Genomic DNA, 22333 nt, shown 5'->3' on the forward strand with positions numbered 1-22333 from the left:
AAAAAAAAGCTGTGAATGGAAGTGCTTATCAGGTTAGGAGGCATTCCTACAGCAGGATACAATGCCCCAAGTGTTGATACTGACCATTTTGGGATTATTATATGCTCTGATATGTTCTGGTATTTCTTCTATATCTACCTTTCTCATAGCATCTCTTGATGCAACCACCTTCCTTGCTAGTCCCTTCCTAACAGATCATCTTTGCAGATAAAATACCACCATTTGTGTCATTCAAAGCCAACTGTTTCTACTTTAATGAAAACTTTTTTGGTCTCTTCTCCCTCCCCTACTATTTTTATCTGCAACTTAAAACTTGCATTAGCTTTTTCCACCTCAGTTCTGAAAAGAGATCATCAACTTTAATGTTGACACTACGTTTCTTTCTCCACAAAGCCTCCCTAACCTGAATGCTTACATTATTTTCTGGTTTTATTTCAGACTTCCATGCTCTGCAGTATTTGACATTTGGATTATTAATAACGACAAATGTTAGACTGACTGGTTTATAGTTTTTCCACCTCTTAAATAGCATAGTCATGTGTCCAGTTTGTTAATCGCGTAGAATGGTTTCTGAATCCAGAGAATTTTCAAAAGTTATGCTTTGTGTTTTCATCTTCCCACTGAAATGGATATAATCTGGTGCTAACAGGGGAGTTGTCAATCAATAAAGCCATAACTTAAATTATTTAAATTCAGGATCTCTTTTCCTTTCAGCATTTGTTTCCTTTTGGATGTCTTGCATGCTCTCTTCATTCTTTGCAGCAAATACTGACTGAAATTATGATATCACAAATCATTAAAGCTTCTTGCCCTTTTATATATTTCCCTGATATTTTTCATTATAATGCAATATATTTATTTATCAATCAGTAATGGATATCATGTTTCTATCCTTAAACTATTCTTTTGTCTGAAATTCATTTAATTTTTCCTTGTCCTCTATGTATTTCTATGTATCAAAAAACTATAAATGTGGGCCACACAGCCAACTTATTCTTCAGTTTTAAATTTTTACTCAGATACTTATTGCTTTTAGTGTAATTATCTTACAGTTTTGAGCTTCCCTCTACACATTACACCTGGCTGTTTTGCCTTCTCTTCATTTACTTTAGATTATTATTTATATTACCTTGTTATATTAGTTTTAAATCCTCATGACTGTCGTGTTTTACCTTTGCACTGAGGTATTGAATGTGGAGTGGAACACATCCCCAGTTTCTTCCTGGTCTCGTGATTTAGAAATCCTCTTTCTATATGATTGATTCTTTAGTCCTGATGAAGGGTCTCGGCCCAAAACATTGACTGTACTCTTTTCCATAGATGTTGCCTGGCCTGCTGAGTCACTCCAGCATTTTGTGTGTGTTGCTCGGACTTCCAGCACCTACAGATTTTATCTGTTTGTGATTGTTCAACCTACATGTTAAGACCTCTAACCATTGTATCACAATCCGATATGGTCATTATTTATGTAATAATGCATTGATTACAACACTTGAGATTTTATTCTGTAAATTACCCTCTTAACTTCTGAAGCTGCATTAATTAGGGTATTATGCATATTCTATTGAATGGTCACCAATCTGAAATATTAAATTTGTTTTTTCTCTCCCCAGAGATGCAGCCTGACTTGTTAAATATTTCCAATATTTTTGCCTCATATTTCCAGCAGCTGTAGTGCTTTGCATTAGGCACCCTTGTTTTCTCTCTCCTATATTGTTGGTCCTAACATGGTTCTCCACCATCGGGCTCCCTCTACTATATCCTTTCGATCAAAGTGTGTCCCTTCCTCCTGCCGTCGCTGAACATCCTATGTGAGACTCTCCTTCTAGCTTTTTGATGATGAAGCCAGTCCTCTAACTGTAAAATCCCCAGAAATCATAAATGCTCCCTGTCCTCTTCTGGATCCGACGGACTTCAGCAGCCTTTATCATCCTTATTGTGCTTAGTGTGTAGGTTCACCTTCTGTAGATTCTACTTCTTCATCCCAATTGAGACAGCTGATTTTTTAAAAATCCTGCATACTATCATCCGTAGCAACCTTGCTTTGATTCTGCATTTTCTGTGATACTGCTTGTCCGTCACCACATATTGCCCCCCACCCACCCACCCACCACGTCTCCTCCTCTTCCCCTCCGTGTTGACCATCTCCAGCTGTATGAACGAGCGGGCGAGATTGGATTCTCACTATCCACTAATTCGCATTCCCTTCAGCCCAAGACAGAAATGATTCCGATAAAATAATGACATCATTCCCATGTATGCCAGGCCATGGAGATTCTTTTAATTTAGAGTTTATTCTTGGCTCTCTTATTAAATGTATTTAATAAATATATTTTATTAAATATATTCTACACAGTTGGCAAAATGCTCGGAGTGGCATAAATGAGGAGCAACATTGATGGACTGGGTGTATTTTTCTCTCTAACTGTTTACCTGCAAAGCCCATAAACATTTCATTAACTCTTGAAGTGCAGTTCCGCAGAATCGATTCGGAAAGCTCGCATGCGCAAATACCAGTCTTTTCCGCCGCTGCGGTTTTGAATGCCGAGCCACAGGAAAGATCATTTTAAATGCATCGTTGCCCATCTTGCGTCGCTTCCTTTACAATTTGGTGTTCTGTGCTAGGTTCTACGGATTCCACGTTCCATTGTTTTGTAGTAACGGAACGTGTTGCTATGGGGGCGGGTGAACGCGAAATTATTACACTGTTAGCGCAGAGAAATGAGATTAAAACCATTCGCGACAGCATGATCGCCTTTCAACCAACTTCTGTCTCTTGAGATGCTGGATTGACCTCTCACTTTGAAAGGAGGACAAATATTGCACCTATGTTTCAGTTGTCAGCCGGATTTACCGAAGACCATTAGAAAGAAGCATTTAGACACATGGATGCAACTGAGAACGGCGTAAAACTCATTTTCGGTTTTCACTAATCGGACTCATTCTTGTAAGGGTAGGCTATGTAAAAAGTTCACTCAAAAAAACCAAAACTAGTTTTGACGTTTGAGGCTCGTGGTCTTATTACATGTAGAATCTGTTTTTCCATCGACTACACCCAGAAGTTCTGCACTTGCCTGAACTTCAGCCCTTATACATAAATTATAGCTGCACTTCCAATCTGGCGGAAGTACAGTGGTGACATTCAGCATGTTAATGTGGCGCAGACTGGTTTGTTTCCTCCAAAGATTACTGGGGACTCCAGGTCAAATCAAATGTTTCCAGTACAGTAAAGTTGATCCAGTGGTCAAGGCTAGGTCACTCTTGTGCTAGTCAGTATTTAAACCTCAACCTAAAACACAGGATATCCAACTGCTCTACCTTTATGGTAGACTTCACTATGCAAGTTCGATGTCACAGACACAGGCCCTTCTGTCCAATGTCCATATTCACCAAGATGTTCTCCTGAAATAGTCCCATTTGCCTGCACTTGGCCCAAGTTCCTTAACTTTTCTGATTGTATAATACCAGCTTCTGTATGAAACACCTGCCATTCCTCAAAAGCCTTCTAAATTTCCTCTCCTTAGCTTAAGCTTCTGGCCATTAAGCCGTTCACCAATTACACCATGTGACCAATTAATCTACTAACCTGTTCTGTGTCACTAAATAAATAAATCTTTGGAGTGTGGGAGGAAATCAGAGTACCTGGAGGAAACCACACAACCACGGGGAGAACATACAAACAGGCATGTTGCATGTTCCTCCTAATTTTGCATACCCTCAATGAAGCTCCCTCTGTAAAATAATTCCGCGAAGCCAGGAGGTAGGTTGGCATTGGATCGCTAGCTTCACCTTTGCTTATACAGCCATAGCATTTGCCTGGCCAGTCAGGTTTAGAACATAGAACATAGGAAATCTACAGCACATTACAGGCTCTTCAGCCCACAATGCTGTGCTGACCATGTAACCTCCTCTAGAAGCTGCCTAGAATTTCCCTACCGCATAGTTCTTTATTTTTCTAAGCTCCATGAACATATCTAAGAGCCTCTTAAAAGACCCTATTGTATCAGCCTCCATCATTGGCAGTGCATTCCATGCACCCACCACTCTCTGTGTTCCATATTAGTTTCTGGTTGGCTGCTGGTGTTCCTCAGGGGCAGGTGTTGGGACCACTTATCTTCACGTTTTTTGTAAATGATTTGGATGACAAAATCGATGGACTTGTGGCCAGGTTTGTGGACGATGTGAAGATAGGTGAAGGGGCAGGTGGATTTGAGGAAGCAGGGAGTCTGCAGAAGGACTTAGATTAGAAGAATGGGCAAAGAAGTGGCAGGTGGAATATGATGTTGGTAAGTGTGTGGTCATGCACTTTGGTAGCAAGATTAAGGGCATAGATTATTTTTTAAATGGAGAGAAAATTCAGAAATCAGAGATGCAAAGGGACTTGGGAGTCCTTGTGCAGGATTCCCTAAAGGTTAACTTGCAGGTTGAGGCTGTGGTAAGGAAGAAAAATGCAATGTTAGCATTCATTTTGGGAGGACTAGAATATAAAAGCAAGGTTGTAATGCTGAGGCTTTATAAGGCACTGGTCAGACCTCTTTTGGAGGATTGTGAGCTGTGTTTGGGCCTCATTTCTAAGAAAAGATATGCTGACATTGGAGGGGTCCAGATAAACAAGAATGATTCCAGGAATGAAAGGGTTAACATTTGAGGAGCATTTGATGGCTCTGTACTCTCTGGAGTTTAGAGGAATTGGGGGCGGGGGGATTTATTGAAACCTGTTGAATACTGAAATGCCTAGATGGAGCAGATGTGGAGAGGATGTTTCCTATATTGGGGGAGCCTAAAACCAGAGAGCACAGTCTCAGAACACAGGGAAAACAGATGAGGGGTAATTTCTTTAGCCAGAGGGGGGTGAATCTGTGGACTTCATTGCACAGACAACTGTGGAGTAAGTCATTGGGTGTATTTAAAGCAGAAGTTGATATCTTGATTAGTCAGGCTGTCAAAGGTTATGGGGAGAAGGCAGGAGAATGGATTGAGAAGAATAATAAATTGACTATGATTGAATGGCAGAGCTGACTCAATGGGCTGAATGGCCTAATTCTGCTCCCATGTTGCTATTGTTCCTTTCCATGCCTTGTGGTGCATCAGGTGGCAACCTTGCCATTTCTTTACCTTTTTTTTGTTCTTTTACCAGGTCGAGTTGTTAGCTCGATGCACAACCCAGCATGGACGGAAACATGCAAAGAGCTAGCCGGATTTGAACTCCGGACCAGTCGCCTCAAAGTCCAATGCGGTTGCCACGACACCACTGACTAGCTTTCTGCTCTTATTTCTTATAGTCTCAGCTTTTCTGTTTCAAAGCAAACCAGTTCAACTTTTCTTCATAACCCAGATGGTGCATACCGCACAACATCCTGCTGAATCTCCTCTGCACTCTCTCCATTGCAATCTCTTCTTTCCTATAGTGTGGCAGTCAGAAGTGCACACAGTTCTCCAGCTGCAGAATTTGTTATAGTTGTAACCAATGTTTTACATAGTTGCAATCAGGTTTAATTAATCGTTATTATGGAAATAATTAATATTGCAATTCAGAGATACTGGAATATAAATGGTAATTTCATAAATTATTAGAGGCTACAGGAAAATTCACAGCTGTATTTGTACTGCAGAGAAAGGCATCCAGCTTTACTTCCTGAAATGAAAGTATGCTGAACTGGATCTGGATGTTAGAATGGGAGAGAAATTCAGTTGGATAGCACTGCCTTCTCTCAGGATAATGCAAATGGAAATGATTATTTTCAGACAATGATTGTTACCATAAGACCATTTAAGAATAAGGCCATTTGCCATTGAGTCTGCTCCACCATTCAATCATGGCTGATTTATTAACCCTCTCAACCTCATTCGCCTGCTTTCTCCCTGTAACTTTTGATGCCCTGACTAATCAAGAACCTATCAACCTCCACTTTAAGTATACACAATGACTTGGCCTCCACAACCATCTATGGCAATGAATGCCACAGATTCACCACCCTCTGGCTAAAGAAATTTCCCCTTTTTTGTCGTGGTTTCTCGTGCCCCACAAACGACCAGGAGACGCAGAAGATTCTTCAAGAAGTGTTAAAAACTTTAATTTGCAAATCAAAGCTGAGATAGTCATTGAGCTAGTCGCTGATTGCCCACCGATCCTTGTACATAGCATTTTTATAGCAATCTCCTGGTTTAGTTGCATTAGCATATCCAATCGGTCTACAGTTGCGTATCACTAGTACATCAGCCACTATTGTTTCTACCCATTAACTTAATCATGTTCTAATCTACATCTCTTAGCTAGCCTCTAATTAACACACCATTATCTTCTTATTTGGCTACATTCTTAATTCACTGATGTGTTCAATAGTACAGAGACAAGACAGAGATTTCATTCTCCTACTAAATTGGATACATACATAGCAAATAGCAAACACAAAACTGACTACATAGTTTTGGTTACACAGCAAACAATGCAACTTTTATACTCAAATTTATACTCCAATACCCTTCACCTCTGTCTTAAATGGACCTCACTCTATTCTGAAGCTATGACTGCTGGCTCTAGACTTTCCCACTGTAGGAAACATCCTCTGCACATCCACTTTATCTAGGCATTCCAACATTTAATAGGTTTCAATGAAATTTCTCCTCATTTTTAAAAACTTCAGTGAGTACAAACTTAGAGCTTTCAAGCGCTTCTCAAACGTCAATCCTTTCATTCCCAGGTCATTCTTGTGAACCTCCTCTGGACCCTCTCCAATGCCAGCACATCTTTTCAAGTGTAGTCTGACCAAAGCCTCAGCATTACACCTTCGCTATTGTATTCTAGTGCCCGCAAAATGAATGCTAATCTTAAATTTGTCTTCCTTATCACCAACTCAACCTGCACATTAACATTTAGGGAATCCTGCATAAAGACTCCCAAGTCCCCTTGCACTTCTGATTTCTGTATTTTCTCCCTGTTTAGAGAACAGTCTATGTCCTTATTACTTCTAGCCAAGTGCATGACCATTCACTTCCCTGCACTATATTCCATCTGCTTATTCTTTGCCCATTCTCCTAATTTGTCTAAATCCTTCTGCAGATTCCCTGCCCCTTCACCTATCTTCGTATTGTCCACAAACATAGCCCCAAAGCCATCAGTTCCTTCATCCAAATCATTGACATATAACATGAGGAAGCATTCCCAACACTGATCCTTATGGAACACCACTGGTTACTAGCAGCCAACCAGAATAAACCATCTTTATTCCCACTCTTTGCCTCCTGCCAGTCAGCAAGCATTCTATCCATGCTAGTATCTTTCCTGTAGTACCATAGGCTTTTATCTTGTAAGCAGCCTCATGTGTAGCACCTTGTCAATGGGTTTCTGAAAATCCAAGAAAACAACATTCACCGATTCTCCTTTGTCTATCTGCTCATTATTTTGTCAATGAACTATAACAGATTTGTCAGGAAAGATTTCCCCTTAAGGAAACCATGCTGACTTTGGCCTATTTTATCATGTGTCTCCAAGTACCCTAAAACCTCATCCTTAGTGACAGACTCCAACATCTCCCCAACCACTGAAGTCGGGCTAAGTGGCCAACAATTTTCTTCCTTCTTCTCCTCACTGCTTAAAGAGTGGAGTGACATTTGCAATTCTTCAGTCCTTCAGAACCACTTCCAGAAGGTATTGTTTCTTGAAAGATCACCACTAATGCCTCCATGATCTCTTTAGCCATGTCTTTCAGAATCCTGCAGTGTAGACCATCTGGTCCAGGTGGCTTATCTACCTTCAGACTGCTCAGCTTCCCAAGCACCTTCTCCTTAGCAATAGCAACAAGAGTCACTTCTGCCCTCTGAAATTTTCCTATTTCTGGCATATTGCTAGTGTCTCCCATAGTGAAGACTGATGCAAAAAGCTTATTAAGTTTGTCTGCTATTTCTTTGAACCCCCCCCCCCCCACCCCACCAGTACTAACTCACCATTGTCATTTTCCAGTGGTCCGATATCCACTCTCATCTCTCTTTAACTCTTTATATATCTAAGAACCTTTTTGTATCTGCTTTTATATTATTGGCTATCTTATCTTCGTATTTCACCTTTTCACTCCTTACGGATTTTTAGTCGTGTTCTGTTTGTTTATAAAAGCTTCCCAATCCTCTAATTTCCAATAATTCTTGCTATATTATATGCCCTCTCTTTTCTTTTTGTGCTGTCTTTGACTTTCCTTGTCAGCCATGGTTGTGTCATGCTCCCTTTAGAATACTTTTTGTCTTTGGGATGTATCTATCCTGAATCTTCCAAATTTCTCCCAGAAACTCCAGCCATTGCTGTTCTGACATTATTGCTAATCGTGTCCCCTTCCAATCAACTTTTGCCAGCTCCTCTTTCATGCCTCTGTAGTTCCCTTTACTCCACTGTAATACTGATACATCTGACTCCATCTTCTTCTCAAACTGCAGGGTGAATTCTACCATATTATGATCACCTCTTCTTAAAGGTTCCTTTAGCTTAAGCTCCCTAATCAAATCTGGTTAATTACATAATACCAATTCCAGAATTGCCTTTTCCCTAATGGGCTCAAACACAAGCTGCTCTAAAAGCTACTTCATAAGCATTCTACAAATTCTGTCTCCTGGGATCCAGGACCAATCTGATTTTCACAGTCTACTTGTATATTGAAAACTCCCATGACTATCATAGGATTGTCCTTTTTACATGCCCTTTTCTATCTCCCATTGTAATTTATACCCCTTATCCTGGCTACTGTTCAGAGGCTTTTTATCCATGCAGTTCCTTAACTCCACCCACAAGGATTCTACATCTTCCGATCCTATGTCACCAATGACTTGATTTCATTTTTTTTTACCAACAGAGCCAACCAACCCCCTCTGCTTACCTGCCTGTCCTTTCAATACAGTATGTGTCCTTGCATGTTAAGCCCCCAACTCTGATCTTCTTTCAGCCATGACTCAGTGATGCCCACAACATCATACCTGCCAATCTCTACCTGCACTACAAGATCATCTATTCTATTCTGTGTACTGTGTGCATTCAGATATAACACTTCCAGTCCTGTTTTCATCTGCCTTTTTGTTATTTGCTCCTATGTTACACTTTAACTCATCCCACTGACTGCCTGTTCTTCCTCACAGTCTCACTACACACTATCAACTTGTATTTCCAGATCACTCTGAAATTTCATTGGGTGCCGCAGGTCACAGATTATGTTGGTATTGTTGGCATGATTTCTATGTCAGACACTCCTAGACTGATGTCATTTTTACACAGCGTTCTTTTTGTGCATGTCTGAGAAAAGAGATCGTCACGTTGTTCTGCAGAATGACCATAAGACATAGCAGCTGAATTAAACCATTCAGCCCATCGAGTCTGCACCATTCCATCATGGCTGATCCCAGATCTCACTCAACCCCGTACACTTACCATCTCCCATATCCCTTAAATCCCCGACCGATCAAGAAACGATCAACTCCCATTTTAATTATACCTGGCCTCCACCATAGTCTTGGCAGACCATTCCACAGATTCACTACTCTCCGGCTAAATCAATTCCCCCTTACCTCTGTCGTAAAAGGTCACCCCTCAGTTTTGTGGCAGTGCCCTTTAGCTCTGGATACTCCACCAGAGGAAGCATCCTCTCCACATCCACCCTATCCTGTCCTTTCGACATTCAGTAGGTTTCAATGAGATCCCCATGCATTACTACCTGGGCAGCCAGGCTATAATAGCTCTGCTGTCTCCGTAGCATCTCAGTATCAAGAATACCTCCCTGATTAGACTGCATCCCACCATCATCTAGGAACTTGTCTCTGGTGACATAGACCCTTTGGCATTAATTATGTACTGGTTATTCATAGGACGTACTGCTCCCCTGCAAATGAACGGACCTCAGTGAATCCCTCTCCATTCTACTTATTAATTTCCCCCACAACCATCCTCTTCAGCATGAATCCTCTCCCCACCAGCCCCTCTATGCCATGTGACCCGAAACGCTGACTGTCCACTCCCCTCCACCGATGCTGCCTGACCCACTGATTTCCTCCAGCTTCACAGCCCCCATCACCTAGATTGCCGTATCCTCTGTTACAACGTCTAGTTAACTGATGGGATGAGCCAAGCATTATAACAGAAGTATTATTTCATATAGAAATATATTATGTATTGTCGCATGAGTTCTCCCTTGAAGGGGCCAGTGGCTTGCTTACAAGCTAACATTCATTGAATGATATACTATTTGAGAAAATGCTGCACAGCTGACATGAAAATAATGAAAACTCCAAATATTGACTGATTGACAGCAGTCCAGCTTAATTCTCGGAAATGATATTTGAGATGTGGGTAAGATAAAATAGCTAATGAAGGCATACCAAGAAATTACTTAAAATTAAACTAACAATGCAATGAACAGATGACTGGTTAAATTTCAGTCAAAGCTGAATATAGGAATAATATTGGGAACCATAATAAATAATAAGGGGAACAGAACTTTGAGTGCTGTTATGGATGTGTATGGCCAAAATTACTTGGGGAGGAGCACTGCACTGTTGGATGAAGCAACCGCGACAAGCTACTTACCCATGTGAGAGCAGCTGTTGTGATTTTTGAAAGACAAAGCAAAAGAAGAAGTTAAATGGGTAAATGAAACTGCCATAAATACTCCCCAACCAGAATGTAGAGTATGATATTTTCTTAAACTTTCACCAGTTGGAACTTGAATGGAAGTTTCCCCTTCATGGAAGCATTTGACGCAATTTTATACTTACTTTGACCTCAGTTGTAGTCAGCGATTTAGAACGTGATGGGCATTATATGTGAAGCTCTCTCTTGAAGCTTTTAACATTGCATAGTGACACTGTACCATTTTGGAATAGCTCTTCTGTCTTTATTGTTTGATTTCATCAAACCCATAACATGATGATACTAGATCAAAATTCTTTTTAGCTGAATATAGTCTATAATTCCTAATAGCAATACATGCCACATTGTGATACAGGGAGAAAGCATCCAGCCTACAAATGGAGATGTACGACAATCTGGGTCTAGTGGGAGAGGGTACGTATGGATCAGTGATGAAATGCCGGCACAAAGAGACAGGGCAAATAGTCGCCATCAAAAGATTTCAAGATCGTGATGATGACAGATTGGTCAAGAAAATTGCTGTGAGGGAAATACGATTTCTGAAGGTAGGATCATGAATTATTATTAATTTGGAAGACTTAATTTCAAGTGTTATGAACGATTAATTTTGAATGAATATTTTCTTGACACTAGGTAAATACACCATAAGATTTGGTACTGAGTCATATAATATAGAAGAGCCTATATTCATCTTAAAATCAATATTACTTAATGTTAACAATGAAAGCTTACATATCCCATAGTTCCTCTGGGCTAGGAATCGTGGATGATAGTATTAGATGTCTTAGAATCCTCCGACTGAGCCTCATAAATGGGATTTGACTTTGCCAAGCTTCTCAACACAAGGACTGAATTAAGCAGCTAGTGACAAGTACTACTGGTTTGGACCATTGGGTTTTGGCAGCATGTTAATCAGTTTGACTAACAATGGAAAAGTCTTAGGCAGTTTGGCTGCCATATTGACTTGCAATGGATGAGCACCATACTGACATTCAGTGGCATCACCATTCAAGAATCCAGCGCTGTCAATATTCCGGGGGTTATTGATGAGCAGAACCTGAACAGGAGTAGCCATAATACACAATGTGGTGACAAGAGCAAGCCCAAGGCTAAGAATTCTGTGGCAAATGACTCACCCCAACCCCCCAGAAGTATGTCTACTATCTACAAGGCACTAGTCCGGAGTATAATGAAATATTCTGTGCTTACCTGGACGAGTGCAGCTTCAACAACCCACAAGAGGCCCAACACCATATGGGAAATAGAGCCCACTTAATAGACACCGCTTCCACAACCATTCACTCTACCACTGATACACAGCAGCAACAACTGTCCTCTGCTTTAAACATACTGTACTCAGTGACCTGGCCTCCACAGCAGCAACTACAACAAACTCTACATCTTAACCACCCTCTGGCTAAAAAAATTCCTCCTCATCTCTGTTCTAAAGTGTCATCCTTCTATTCTGAAGCTGTGCCCTCTGGTCTTAGACTCTCCCACTAATGGAAGCACCCGCTCCATTTCCCCAGCTTTCCATTTTGATTATTTTTCATATGAGGGCAATGGACTTTGATCACAGGGGAAATATAATCAATGGAATGTATTTTAGGCTGTCTTGCAGTGTAGGTACTATTTAGTGAGCCATTGTTCTTGGGTGGTGTCCATTTTTTTTTGCAAATATTTAGCTTTTCTGACTTCTGTAGGTCGGCATGTATTGTGATATTTGTGATGAATTTCTGATATGTCTGTCTGTCTAGACAGAGTTAACAACTTTGTTTGACAGGCACAGTCTAATTGTCACAGTTGCCCATCCTTCACTGCGGAGAATCTCTTTGGAATAGAGTTGCACCTAATGCCGATTAATGGTTAGAATTCAGTCAACTAATCTCTAAGCTTAGGCCTAAAGCTCCATGAAAGCAGTGATTTGAAATATAAACAAAGCCATGAAAGGATTCAACACATCAAGTAGTTCGGTGGAAAGAACAAATAATGGGTTAACATTTCAAGTCATTAACTGGTGTCAGAATTTAAATCCTCTGAATTTCAAAACCACAGAACACTTGATAATTGACCAGGTTTGTAACAGCATCTTTAATGGTTGATATAACTAAGTTTATTGATTTATTTATTGAGGCACAGCACGGAGTGGGCCCCTCTGGTCCTTTAAGCCATGCTGCCCACCAATCCCCAAATTTAATAGTAGTCTAATCACAGGAACATTTACAATGACCAATTAACCTACCAACTAGAACGTCTTTGAACAGTGGGAGGCAACTGAAGCACGTGGAGGAAACCCGCACAGTCACAGGGTGAATGTACTGACAGAAGTGGAAATTGAACCCGGTCCCCTGTATTGTAAAGCATTGTGCTAACCCCTACGCTATCGTGCTACCCGGGGTGTTGGGATTCTGTTTACAAGGGAATATGCTATGGAAAAACGCAAAAATGTGACAGTGAGATCCTGCTCAGAAGCAAATAGGGACTTAATATTCTATCCTATAAGATGTACAGTTCTAGTTAGTTCAATTTCATCTATATGCACAATATGATCTCATTCTCGTGTCTAACTGTTCTGGAATTAGATACATATACATAGGCACTTCATAGTAAGCAAATAGCAAATGTTGAAAATCAGAAAGTAATCTGCAGATGCTGGGAAAAAGAGAAAATGCTAGAAACAAGCAACCCATTATGTGGGATGAGAAACAGTTAGAAATAGTTGTTTCAGGTCAAAGGCTCTCCAAAGCTGAGTGTTCCCTTTCTACTACAACCAGGAGGAATTCCAATGTGGACATCTCAATAGCTTGGCTTGGAGACTAACTAACATGAAGACAGGCTTACCTACATTTCATACCCTTGAGTATAAAATGTCTAAACAGGTGTTTTTTTTTCTATGACTCACATGATTACAAATTTGCTTTTTGAATAACTATTATTTTCTTTCTGTTTGCAATATTTGACAGCAATTTAGACATGAAAATCTAGTAAACCTTATTGAGGTGTTCAAGCAAAAGAAGCGTTTATTCTTGGTGTTTGAATTTGTTGACCACACTGTTTTGGATGATTTGGAACGGTTTCCGAATGGTTTGGAAAGTAAGAGACTCAGAAGGTGCCTCATCCAGGTGCTAAGGGCTACCGAGTATCTTCACAAGAACAACGTAAGTTAATGCATTTGAAGGCAGTTAAAAGTTTACTGTAAATTGATTGTGCATTTTCCATTTTGATTTGACAAATAAGATGGAGACTGAGCCAAGAGAAAATCATGACAGAAAAATGGAATAATGGACCGTGATAACAGTGTTTTGTGTGAAGGAGGTACATACTCTGTGTAGTATCTTAATTACTATACGGAAAATGGATACTTAAAATTATTAGAGGTAGCTCAGAGGCCTCACATTTATCATTTGTTCTATAAAACTCCTGCTTGGAAACTCTCTTGTATCCTACTTACTTTGGGTTTTTGTGAACAATTTATTAAGGCATAATTAAATGCACAGGACTCTTGAACTTATTAACACGATGTATCCATGAGCTGTTTAGAGCCTTAGTAAATTAAAAATCCCGAAGATAACTCAATGTATTTTGACAAATAAAATGATGAAAATATCATTAAAACTAGAAATAACCTTTAACTAACCACACACACAACACTGTACACTCGGATCACACGTGACTGTATGGCCAGACATCTGAGTAATCACACTGTCAAGTGCGCCGATGACATGACACTGGTGGGGCTCATCACCAACAATGATGAAACGGTTTACAGAGAGGAGCTGGAAGGGTTTGAGACCTGGTGTCAGGTAAATAATCTCTTCATTAATGACATCAAGACAAAGGAGATGGATATTGACTTCAAGAGAACTCGGACCACTCATAAACCTCTTAACATGGGCAGCACAGCGGTGGAAACTGTGAACAGTTTCAAACTTCGGGTTGTGCACGTCTTGGCACATCATCTCTCATACTGTCAGACTATCAGGAAAGCTCACCACAGCAACACACACACAAAGTGCTGGAGGAACTCAGCAGGTCGGTCTGCAGATGTGGACGCTGCCTAACCTGCTGAGCTCCTCCAGCATTTTGTGCGGTTGCTCTGGATTTCCAGCCGCTGCAGAATTTCTCATGTTTATGATTTGAAACTCATCAATGCCTCTGCTTTGTGAGGGGGCTGAAGAGATCTAGACTATGCACCTCTGCGCTCACATCACTCTACCGATGCATAGCAGACAGTGTCATAACAAACTGCGTCTCTGCTCTGCAGCTGACAAGTGATCAAAACTGCTCCACGCATCATCGGCGGTTACCTCCGAGGGCATAATTACAGAAAGATGCTGGAAGAGGGGCACTAATGTCATAAAGGATGCCACCCACTCTGCTCCTGGATTGGTTGTCCCACTCCCATCAGGGAGGAGGCTATGTAGCATGCCAGGACCATCGGACTCAGAAAAAAGTTACTTTTCCCAAGCATCACCACCTCCACCCACTAACCTACTGATGTGAAGGAAATGAGAAAGATTCTTTGGGTCTCAAAGGCAAGAGCTCTGGACACACAGTTTTAATAATAAGGAGTTTATTTACAAGAAGAGGAAAAGCTTAGGAACAACACAAGCGGCTACAATATTCACACAAACGCGCTTAGAATAGAGGAGCGTGGGAAAAGTCGGGTCGGCAGTACAATACACGGGAAAACGGTGTGGGGACGGAGTACAGGTACACATACAAGCAAGGGAAAAGTAACTACAATACCTGCCCCCTTGTCTATGGGCAAGCACGGCTCTTTGCTAAAGGGACAACAATAAACGCTCCCACAACCCTATTCAATGCACACCTTACCACGTGTCTCCAGCGCTGTTCTGCTGTCTTCAGCCTGGAGTGAAGCAGGGTGGTCCCTCGAGGATGGCAACAGAGAGCGAGCCAAGCACATGTAGCACCCTTTATAGGTCAGGGGGCCAACGGCTTGGTGCTAGACAGGTTAATCCAATTAAGGTGGCCAATGGTTAAGTGTGCATTGATTAGTTGGGAGGGGCGAAATGTTGACTGGCATGTGGTGTGACCTCCGACCAGGTGAGGGCAGTGCTGTCACATGACAGGCATGGCTCTCTGGTTACACCTACCCCTCCACATACCCCACCACTATCTCTTTCTGTCAGCCACCTTATGTGCAGACACTAATGTCCCTAGTGTCTTTTTATGGTCATACAATCAATCTTTGCATATAAGCTATCTTACTTACTTTTATTGCCTATTTATTCTTATTATTATCTTTATCTTGTTGTGGTTTTTTTGTGCTGCATCAGATCTGGAGTAAGAATTATTTTGTTCTTCTTTATACTTGTTTATTGGAAATGGCATAAACAATCCTGACTCCTGAAGCTTGATTTACTAGTTTAAAATTAACTATTTTAATTTTGTTTGTTGGCATCTTTGCTAATTGATTGATTTATCAGTGTAATGGCAGCTCTATGAATTAATAATTCATTGTTTTCCACTGTCGTATTAAAATATTGATTTATTGGTTTGCCATTGATTAAATTTGAGAGTTCACTTTATTCATCATGTGACAAATGCTCCATTAATTTATTTGTTGGTGTTTTTGCTGTTAAATTAATTCACTGGTTCACTGGCATTTACTTTCACTGTGATTATCTCATGTGGTTAATAATCCATTTGTTGCTGTGCCAAGTGCTTTAATCACAGGTAGTTCCTGCCACATTAATTAATTAATTCACCTGTTTAATGCTGTACTTGATGTTTTTGTATTTGTATTTTTTTTCTTATGTCCAAGAGAGTAAAAATCTTTATACTGTGTCTCCGCCACAATTTTCAAGCAATTAAGAGCAGAGATGTGGGAGGACATTGGCCAAACACTAAAATTGTATACATAATTGTTTTGTATACGTGTATGTACAGTCAGGCACAAAGTCAGGTCAATGTACAGTCAGGTACACAAACAGATCAATGTACAGTCAGATACATAATCAGGTCAATGTACAGTCAGATACATAATCAGGTCAATGTACAGTCAGATACGCTATCAGGTCAATGTACAGTCAGATACACTATCAGGTCAATGTACAGTCAGACACACAATCAGATCAATGTGTATTGATAAATCTGATGGCCTGGTGAAAGAAGTTGTCCTGGAGCCTGTTGGTCCTGGCCTTAATGCTGCAATACCGTTTACCAGATGATAGTACCTGAAACAGTTTGTGGTTGGGGTGGCTGGAGCTCCCGATGACCTTCCAGGCCCTTTTTTACGCACCTGCTGCTGTAAGTGTCCTGAATAATGGAAAGTTCACATCCACAGCTGCGCTGGGCTGTCCACACCACTCTCTGCAGTGCTCTGAGATCGAGGGTAGTACCCGAACCAGAGGGTAACACAGCCAGGCAGGATGTGCCCCTGTAGAAAGTCCTTAGGATTTGGGGACTCAAGCTGAACTTCTTCAACTGTCTGAGGTGAAAGAAGCGATGTTGTACAGTCCAGGTGAGATCCACAGTGACGTGCATACCAAGGAACCTGAGACTACTCACCCTCTGAACTACAGACCCATTGATGTCAATAGGGGCTAGCCTGTCTCTGTTCCTTCCTGTGATCCACAGTCAACTCCTTCGTCTTTTTGACATTGATTAGCACCATTGTGTCAGGGTGTTGACTTCTCCTCTGTAGGCTGTCTCATCATTGCTGGAAATAAGGCCTATCAATGTCATGTCATCTGCAAATTTGATCAGGAGGTTGGAGCTGTGCACGGCAACACAGTCATGGTTGTAAAGGGACTAGAGGAGGGAGCTCAAGACACAGCCCGGGGTGGGGGGGCTCTCATGTTGAGGATCAGAGGGGCAGAAGTGAGGGAGCACACTCTTACAACCTGCTGGTGATCCGACAGGAAGTCCAGGATCCAGCTGCATAAGACTGGGTGCAGCCTGAGGTCTCTGAGCTTCTTGTCGAGCCTGGCGGGAATTATAGTGTTGAATGCTGACCTGTAGTCCAAGAACAGCATCCAGATGAGTGAGGATGGTGTGTATGCTGTGGCTGTGGCTATGGTATTGTCAGTTGATTGGTTGTGTCGGCAGGTGAATTGTAGGGGGTCCTTTCAAAGCATTTGCTTGTGATTGAGGTCTGTTGATTACTGTTTTGCTCTGTCCAGTGCTGCAGTCATCAATTAATTTGTTGTGCCTGCTTTTTATTCAATTCATTCAATTGTGCCATCTTTGTTCATTGATATAGTAATTTCTTGATGGTATTCTGATTAGAAAATGTATTAATTTACAATTACCTTTGTTTTGCTGGTTCATCTTGCTTCCTTAGTTTAAAGTATTTGTTTAATGCAACCAAGTGTTTACTGGAAATATTTAATGGTTGTCATTGTGTGGTGCTGTTTGTTTTTCTTTCTGGTATTTGATGGTTCTGTTTTTTAATATTGTGTGCAAATTTTATATGCATGTTATTAAATATAAATCCTGATAACCTATCTGATTTAGACAATTAAAAAAAAATATTTTCCCTCTTCTTCTTCCATTTCCTCTCAGACTTTCTTTCACTTCAGTGTTAAGGGTTCCACAGTGTCTAATGAGGCCAATTTAAGAGTCACAGATTTCTGCACAGAGAGGTCAAGAGGTGCAAGTGGGGTGGGCTGGTAATTTATAAGTTACCATATTCCTTTGGCCACGTATGAAAGATCTCTGTGTATCCCAGTGCATAGCCTTAAGTTCCCAATACCTCCCCAAGTACTCCTATTCTCCTACGAGTGATCATGGCCCAGATTTTTCAAGGAGTAAGTGTAAATCCATAAGGAAGCAGTGAACATATACTTGAATCTTTTTCACTGTCCAACTGTTAATCTTTCCAAAACAGAGCATATGGAGTAAAGTGTTTCTGGAGGTTGGTGTCAGCCATCCAAATGACATGGCCTCCACAACATGGCTGATTGGGAGTAACGAGGGTCAACGTTATATTAGCAACAGCATACGCTGTTCACTTTTATTTATCAAACTTTGATCTGTTTTGTTTGGAATGCTTAATGTTCGACATTGCACGATTTTCAGTCCTCGCTTGCAATGTTGTAGATCAAGATCAGCAGAAAGCAGAACCATCTCATACCAGCAGGAGCAGTAAGAGCAATGAAAACCGTGAAATGAAGAGGGTTAACAGCACAATTAACCCATCATCGGAAATGGTCTGGAAGTAGAATTTGCAAGAAAGTTAGCAGTTAGGATGTAACCTCTCTTGAACATTAATAATATATTTCAAATTTCTTTGGAGTGCTGAGGAGTAACTGATGAAAACAGTCGTTGAAATCAAACTGGGCTCAAAAAATATCAAGGCTAAAAGAAAATTAAGGCTGGCTGGTGGTGTTGTGGCATCTGCACTGGACTTTAAGGCAAGATGTCCTGGGTTCGAATCTGGCTGGGTCCTTGCACATTTTCCTTCTGTGATGGGGTTGAGCGTCGAGCTAGCACCTTAGCCCTCGTAAAAGACGGACAAAAATGCTAAAGCTTTAGCAAAATTGCTAAGTTGGCAAGGTTACCGCCTGATGCTACACAAGACACTGAGAGGAACAACAAAAGAATATTATTTGTTATTGTGTCATGGATATTGCAAATGGTGAAACATTGTAATACTTAGTGCTTGGCCATGCTCTAATCTGTGGGGTTTCTCTGCAACATATTATGTTAATGCAAAGCTTTACTATACATTGGTTACATTACAGTCTGCCACATGACTAAACTATCCACCTTCAATGAACTACCTGTATACATTTCTTGGTGGCATCTGAATATTTACTATTAAAGGATGAAGGGTGTATCTGTAAGTTGATTTATCTAGCTAAGCTGTGATACATATTATGGTTGATTATTTCATAATGTTAGTGGAAGAGCTGTGGAAATTGAATGAACAACTATGGTTTATAAATCAATTTACATCCTACTCTTCCATGGACCAATACATTGATGCTAAAACATACTGTCACAATATGCCAACTGGAATGTATTCAGTTTTAATGACATGGTGGCTGAATTGACTCTGTATAATTCATTGATTTTGCTTTACAATTTAAATGTCTGTCAGCTATTTTAATTTGTTTTTCTCACCTTGCTTTCTCTCCAGATAATTCATCGTGATATCAAACCTGAGAACGTCTTGGTCTCAGGGTCTGGTGTTGTTAAACTCTGTGATTTTGGCTTTGCCCGTACATTGGCCGCACCAGGAGAGACTTACACAGAGTATGTGGCCACTCGCTGGTATAGGGCTCCAGAGCTAGTGATTGGTGACAACAAATATGGAAAGTAGGTACATATTGTAAATAATCCTTTACTTTCTCTCATTTCATAGGAGTAGAAGATTGCACAACTATCCCACCAAAATGACTTAGTTATGAACTACAAAGACCAGAAATGACTTTTGTCTAATCCTTGCTCCTACATTAGTGTTCTGACATTTAATATGCACAAAAGAATGGCTTTCACAGATCTTGCCCAAATCTCCTTCTTAAGTTTGCCTTAGTTACCCAAAACATGGAACTTTTTAAAACCATTCATGGTAGTTATCAATTGATAGCGATCACTTACAGGGGCAGTAATTGAATAAATATCTGCTGTTGTGCATTTCTGGTTCGAAAGCAGCTTTGTGAAGGGAAACGTAGGATTTCTGCTCTATTTTTGTTACAAGATTCAGTATTAATTGATTAATTATGGCACATGCTACATGATATCTGTGAACTTATCCATTTTCGTGGAAGCAAACAGAAATCCATATACTACTTAAATGGTGAAAGACTGGGAAATGTTCATGTGCAAAGGAATCTGGATGTCCTTTTACACCAGTCACTGAAAACAAACATACAGGCACTGCAAGCAGTTAAGAAGGCAAATTGTATGCTGGTCTTCACTGCAAAAGACTTTGAGTTTAAGAACTAGATTGAATAACTATATCTAAGTAGGGCCTTAGTTTGACCACATCTAAAGTACTGCATGCAGTTTTGGTGTTTGTAGCAGCTCCTACAGTCTCCTTATGTAATAAAGGGTATGTCTGTCATGGAAGAGTATTTTTTTGCATTATAATTGTAAGATTATAATAACTTGATTATTTACCGGCATTGTTGTAAGTTTTGTTTCTGTATGTGTTACCATCAATGTAAGGTATGTACTGACTTAAGAAACTAAGGAAATGAAACAATCATGAATAATGGGAGATAAGTGGTAGTAAAGATAGTACACAATATTTTAATTAGTTTTTTTTTCATATATTGCACCATAACAAATCAAAATGAGTTAATGTTGGCGAAGGATATTAAACATTCTGAATACAAGTCAGATAAATTTGAAACACAGATCACTTAGTTATGCGGTGGAATGAACACATCACTTTTGTTCCTGAACACTCAACTTCTGTACTTAATTTAGAGGCATGCTGATGTTTTTCATTTTATACGTCCTACAAATGGTTTTATTTTATGATCCCTTACTTGAGCACTCAATGAAAAAAATCATTATATGCATGTAGCAAGCTGCATGTCATCAAATATAAATACCGTACATAGAGCTACTGTTTTGAAAGAGAATCATATGGTATCTATTCAAGGCCATGTGTAAGTAGAAATCCTGCATTCCAGTGATGTGAAAACAAGGGTTAGAATATGTAGAGCAAATGCAATTCATTTCTAATTTAAAAGTCGTATGTTTTACTTATCTGCTTGTGCACTCTTTATTTTATTTTATAAAATTAGTTAACAAATGAATAGGGATATGGGAACTAGAGAAATGCAATTGATTGGATCCTGAAAATGTTCCAGCAGTACAACCAGGAGTTGGAAATTGTAGCAACTTCAATTTACATTTTTACTGTACAGCTGTGAATTTATAGCAGAAAAAAAGATGTAAAATTTCATTACATCAACAAAAATCTCAATTCATTGTGCAGAATGCAGTGGACAAGGTTGTAAAACAGCTATTTTTAATTTTTTAATTTTATTGAGATACAGGCCCTTCCAGCCCTTTGAGCCATGCCACACAGCATCCCTCGATTTAACCCTAGAACCATAGCCTACTCATGGGACAGTTTACAATGACCAATTAACCTATTAACTGGTACATCTTTGGACTGTGGGAGGAAACCCACGCGGTCATAGGGAGAACATACAAACTCTTTACAGACAGCAGCGAGAAATGTACCCGGGTCACTGGTACTGCAAAGCGTTGTGGTAACTGCTACATTTATAGGGTCATTAAGCAACCTTGACATTGCTAAACATCAAATGCTTATTGACACTATCTCATTTACCAGACTTTAGTCCATAGTCTTCAATGCCTTGGCAATTCAAAGTGCTAGTCTCAATATTTTTAAATATTGTGGGAATATGTTTCATCAGGCAGTGCGCTCAACAACACTTCGGGTACAGACGGACAAACAAATAGACAGACAGACAGACATACTTTATTGATCCCGAGGGAAACTGGGTTTCGTTACAGTCACACCAACCAAGAATAGTGTAGAAATATAGCAATATAAAACCATAAATAATTAAATAATAATAAGTTAATCATGCCAAGTGGAAATAAGTTCAGGACCAGCCTATTGGCTCAGGGTGTCTGACACTCCGAGGGAGGAGTTGTAAAGTTTGATGGCCACAGGCAGGAATGACTTCCTATGACGCTCAGTGTTACATCTCGGTGGAATGAGTCTCTGGCTGAATGTACTCCTGTGCCTAACCA

General features: G+C 40.3%; 1 protein-coding gene across 1 annotated transcript in view; it reads left to right on the plus strand.

Moving 5' to 3' along the window:
* The first annotated feature begins 10543 nt into the window (after positions 1-10543).
* LOC140739561 (cyclin-dependent kinase-like 2) overlaps positions 10544-22333 on the plus strand; it is a 74912-nt gene continuing 63122 nt past the window's right edge. The window contains exons 1-4 of the mRNA XM_073067956.1: positions 10544-10617; positions 10977-11166; positions 13585-13779; positions 19731-19909. Of these exons, the coding sequence (XP_072924057.1) occupies positions 10999-11166; positions 13585-13779; positions 19731-19909 (542 nt within the window). The 5' untranslated portion in view covers positions 10544-10617; positions 10977-10998. The remainder of the gene's footprint in view (positions 10618-10976; positions 11167-13584; positions 13780-19730; positions 19910-22333) is intronic.

This window comes from Hemitrygon akajei, chromosome 15 (assembly GCF_048418815.1).
Source record: "Hemitrygon akajei chromosome 15, sHemAka1.3, whole genome shotgun sequence".
NCBI lineage: Eukaryota > Metazoa > Chordata > Chondrichthyes > Myliobatiformes > Dasyatidae > Hemitrygon > Hemitrygon akajei.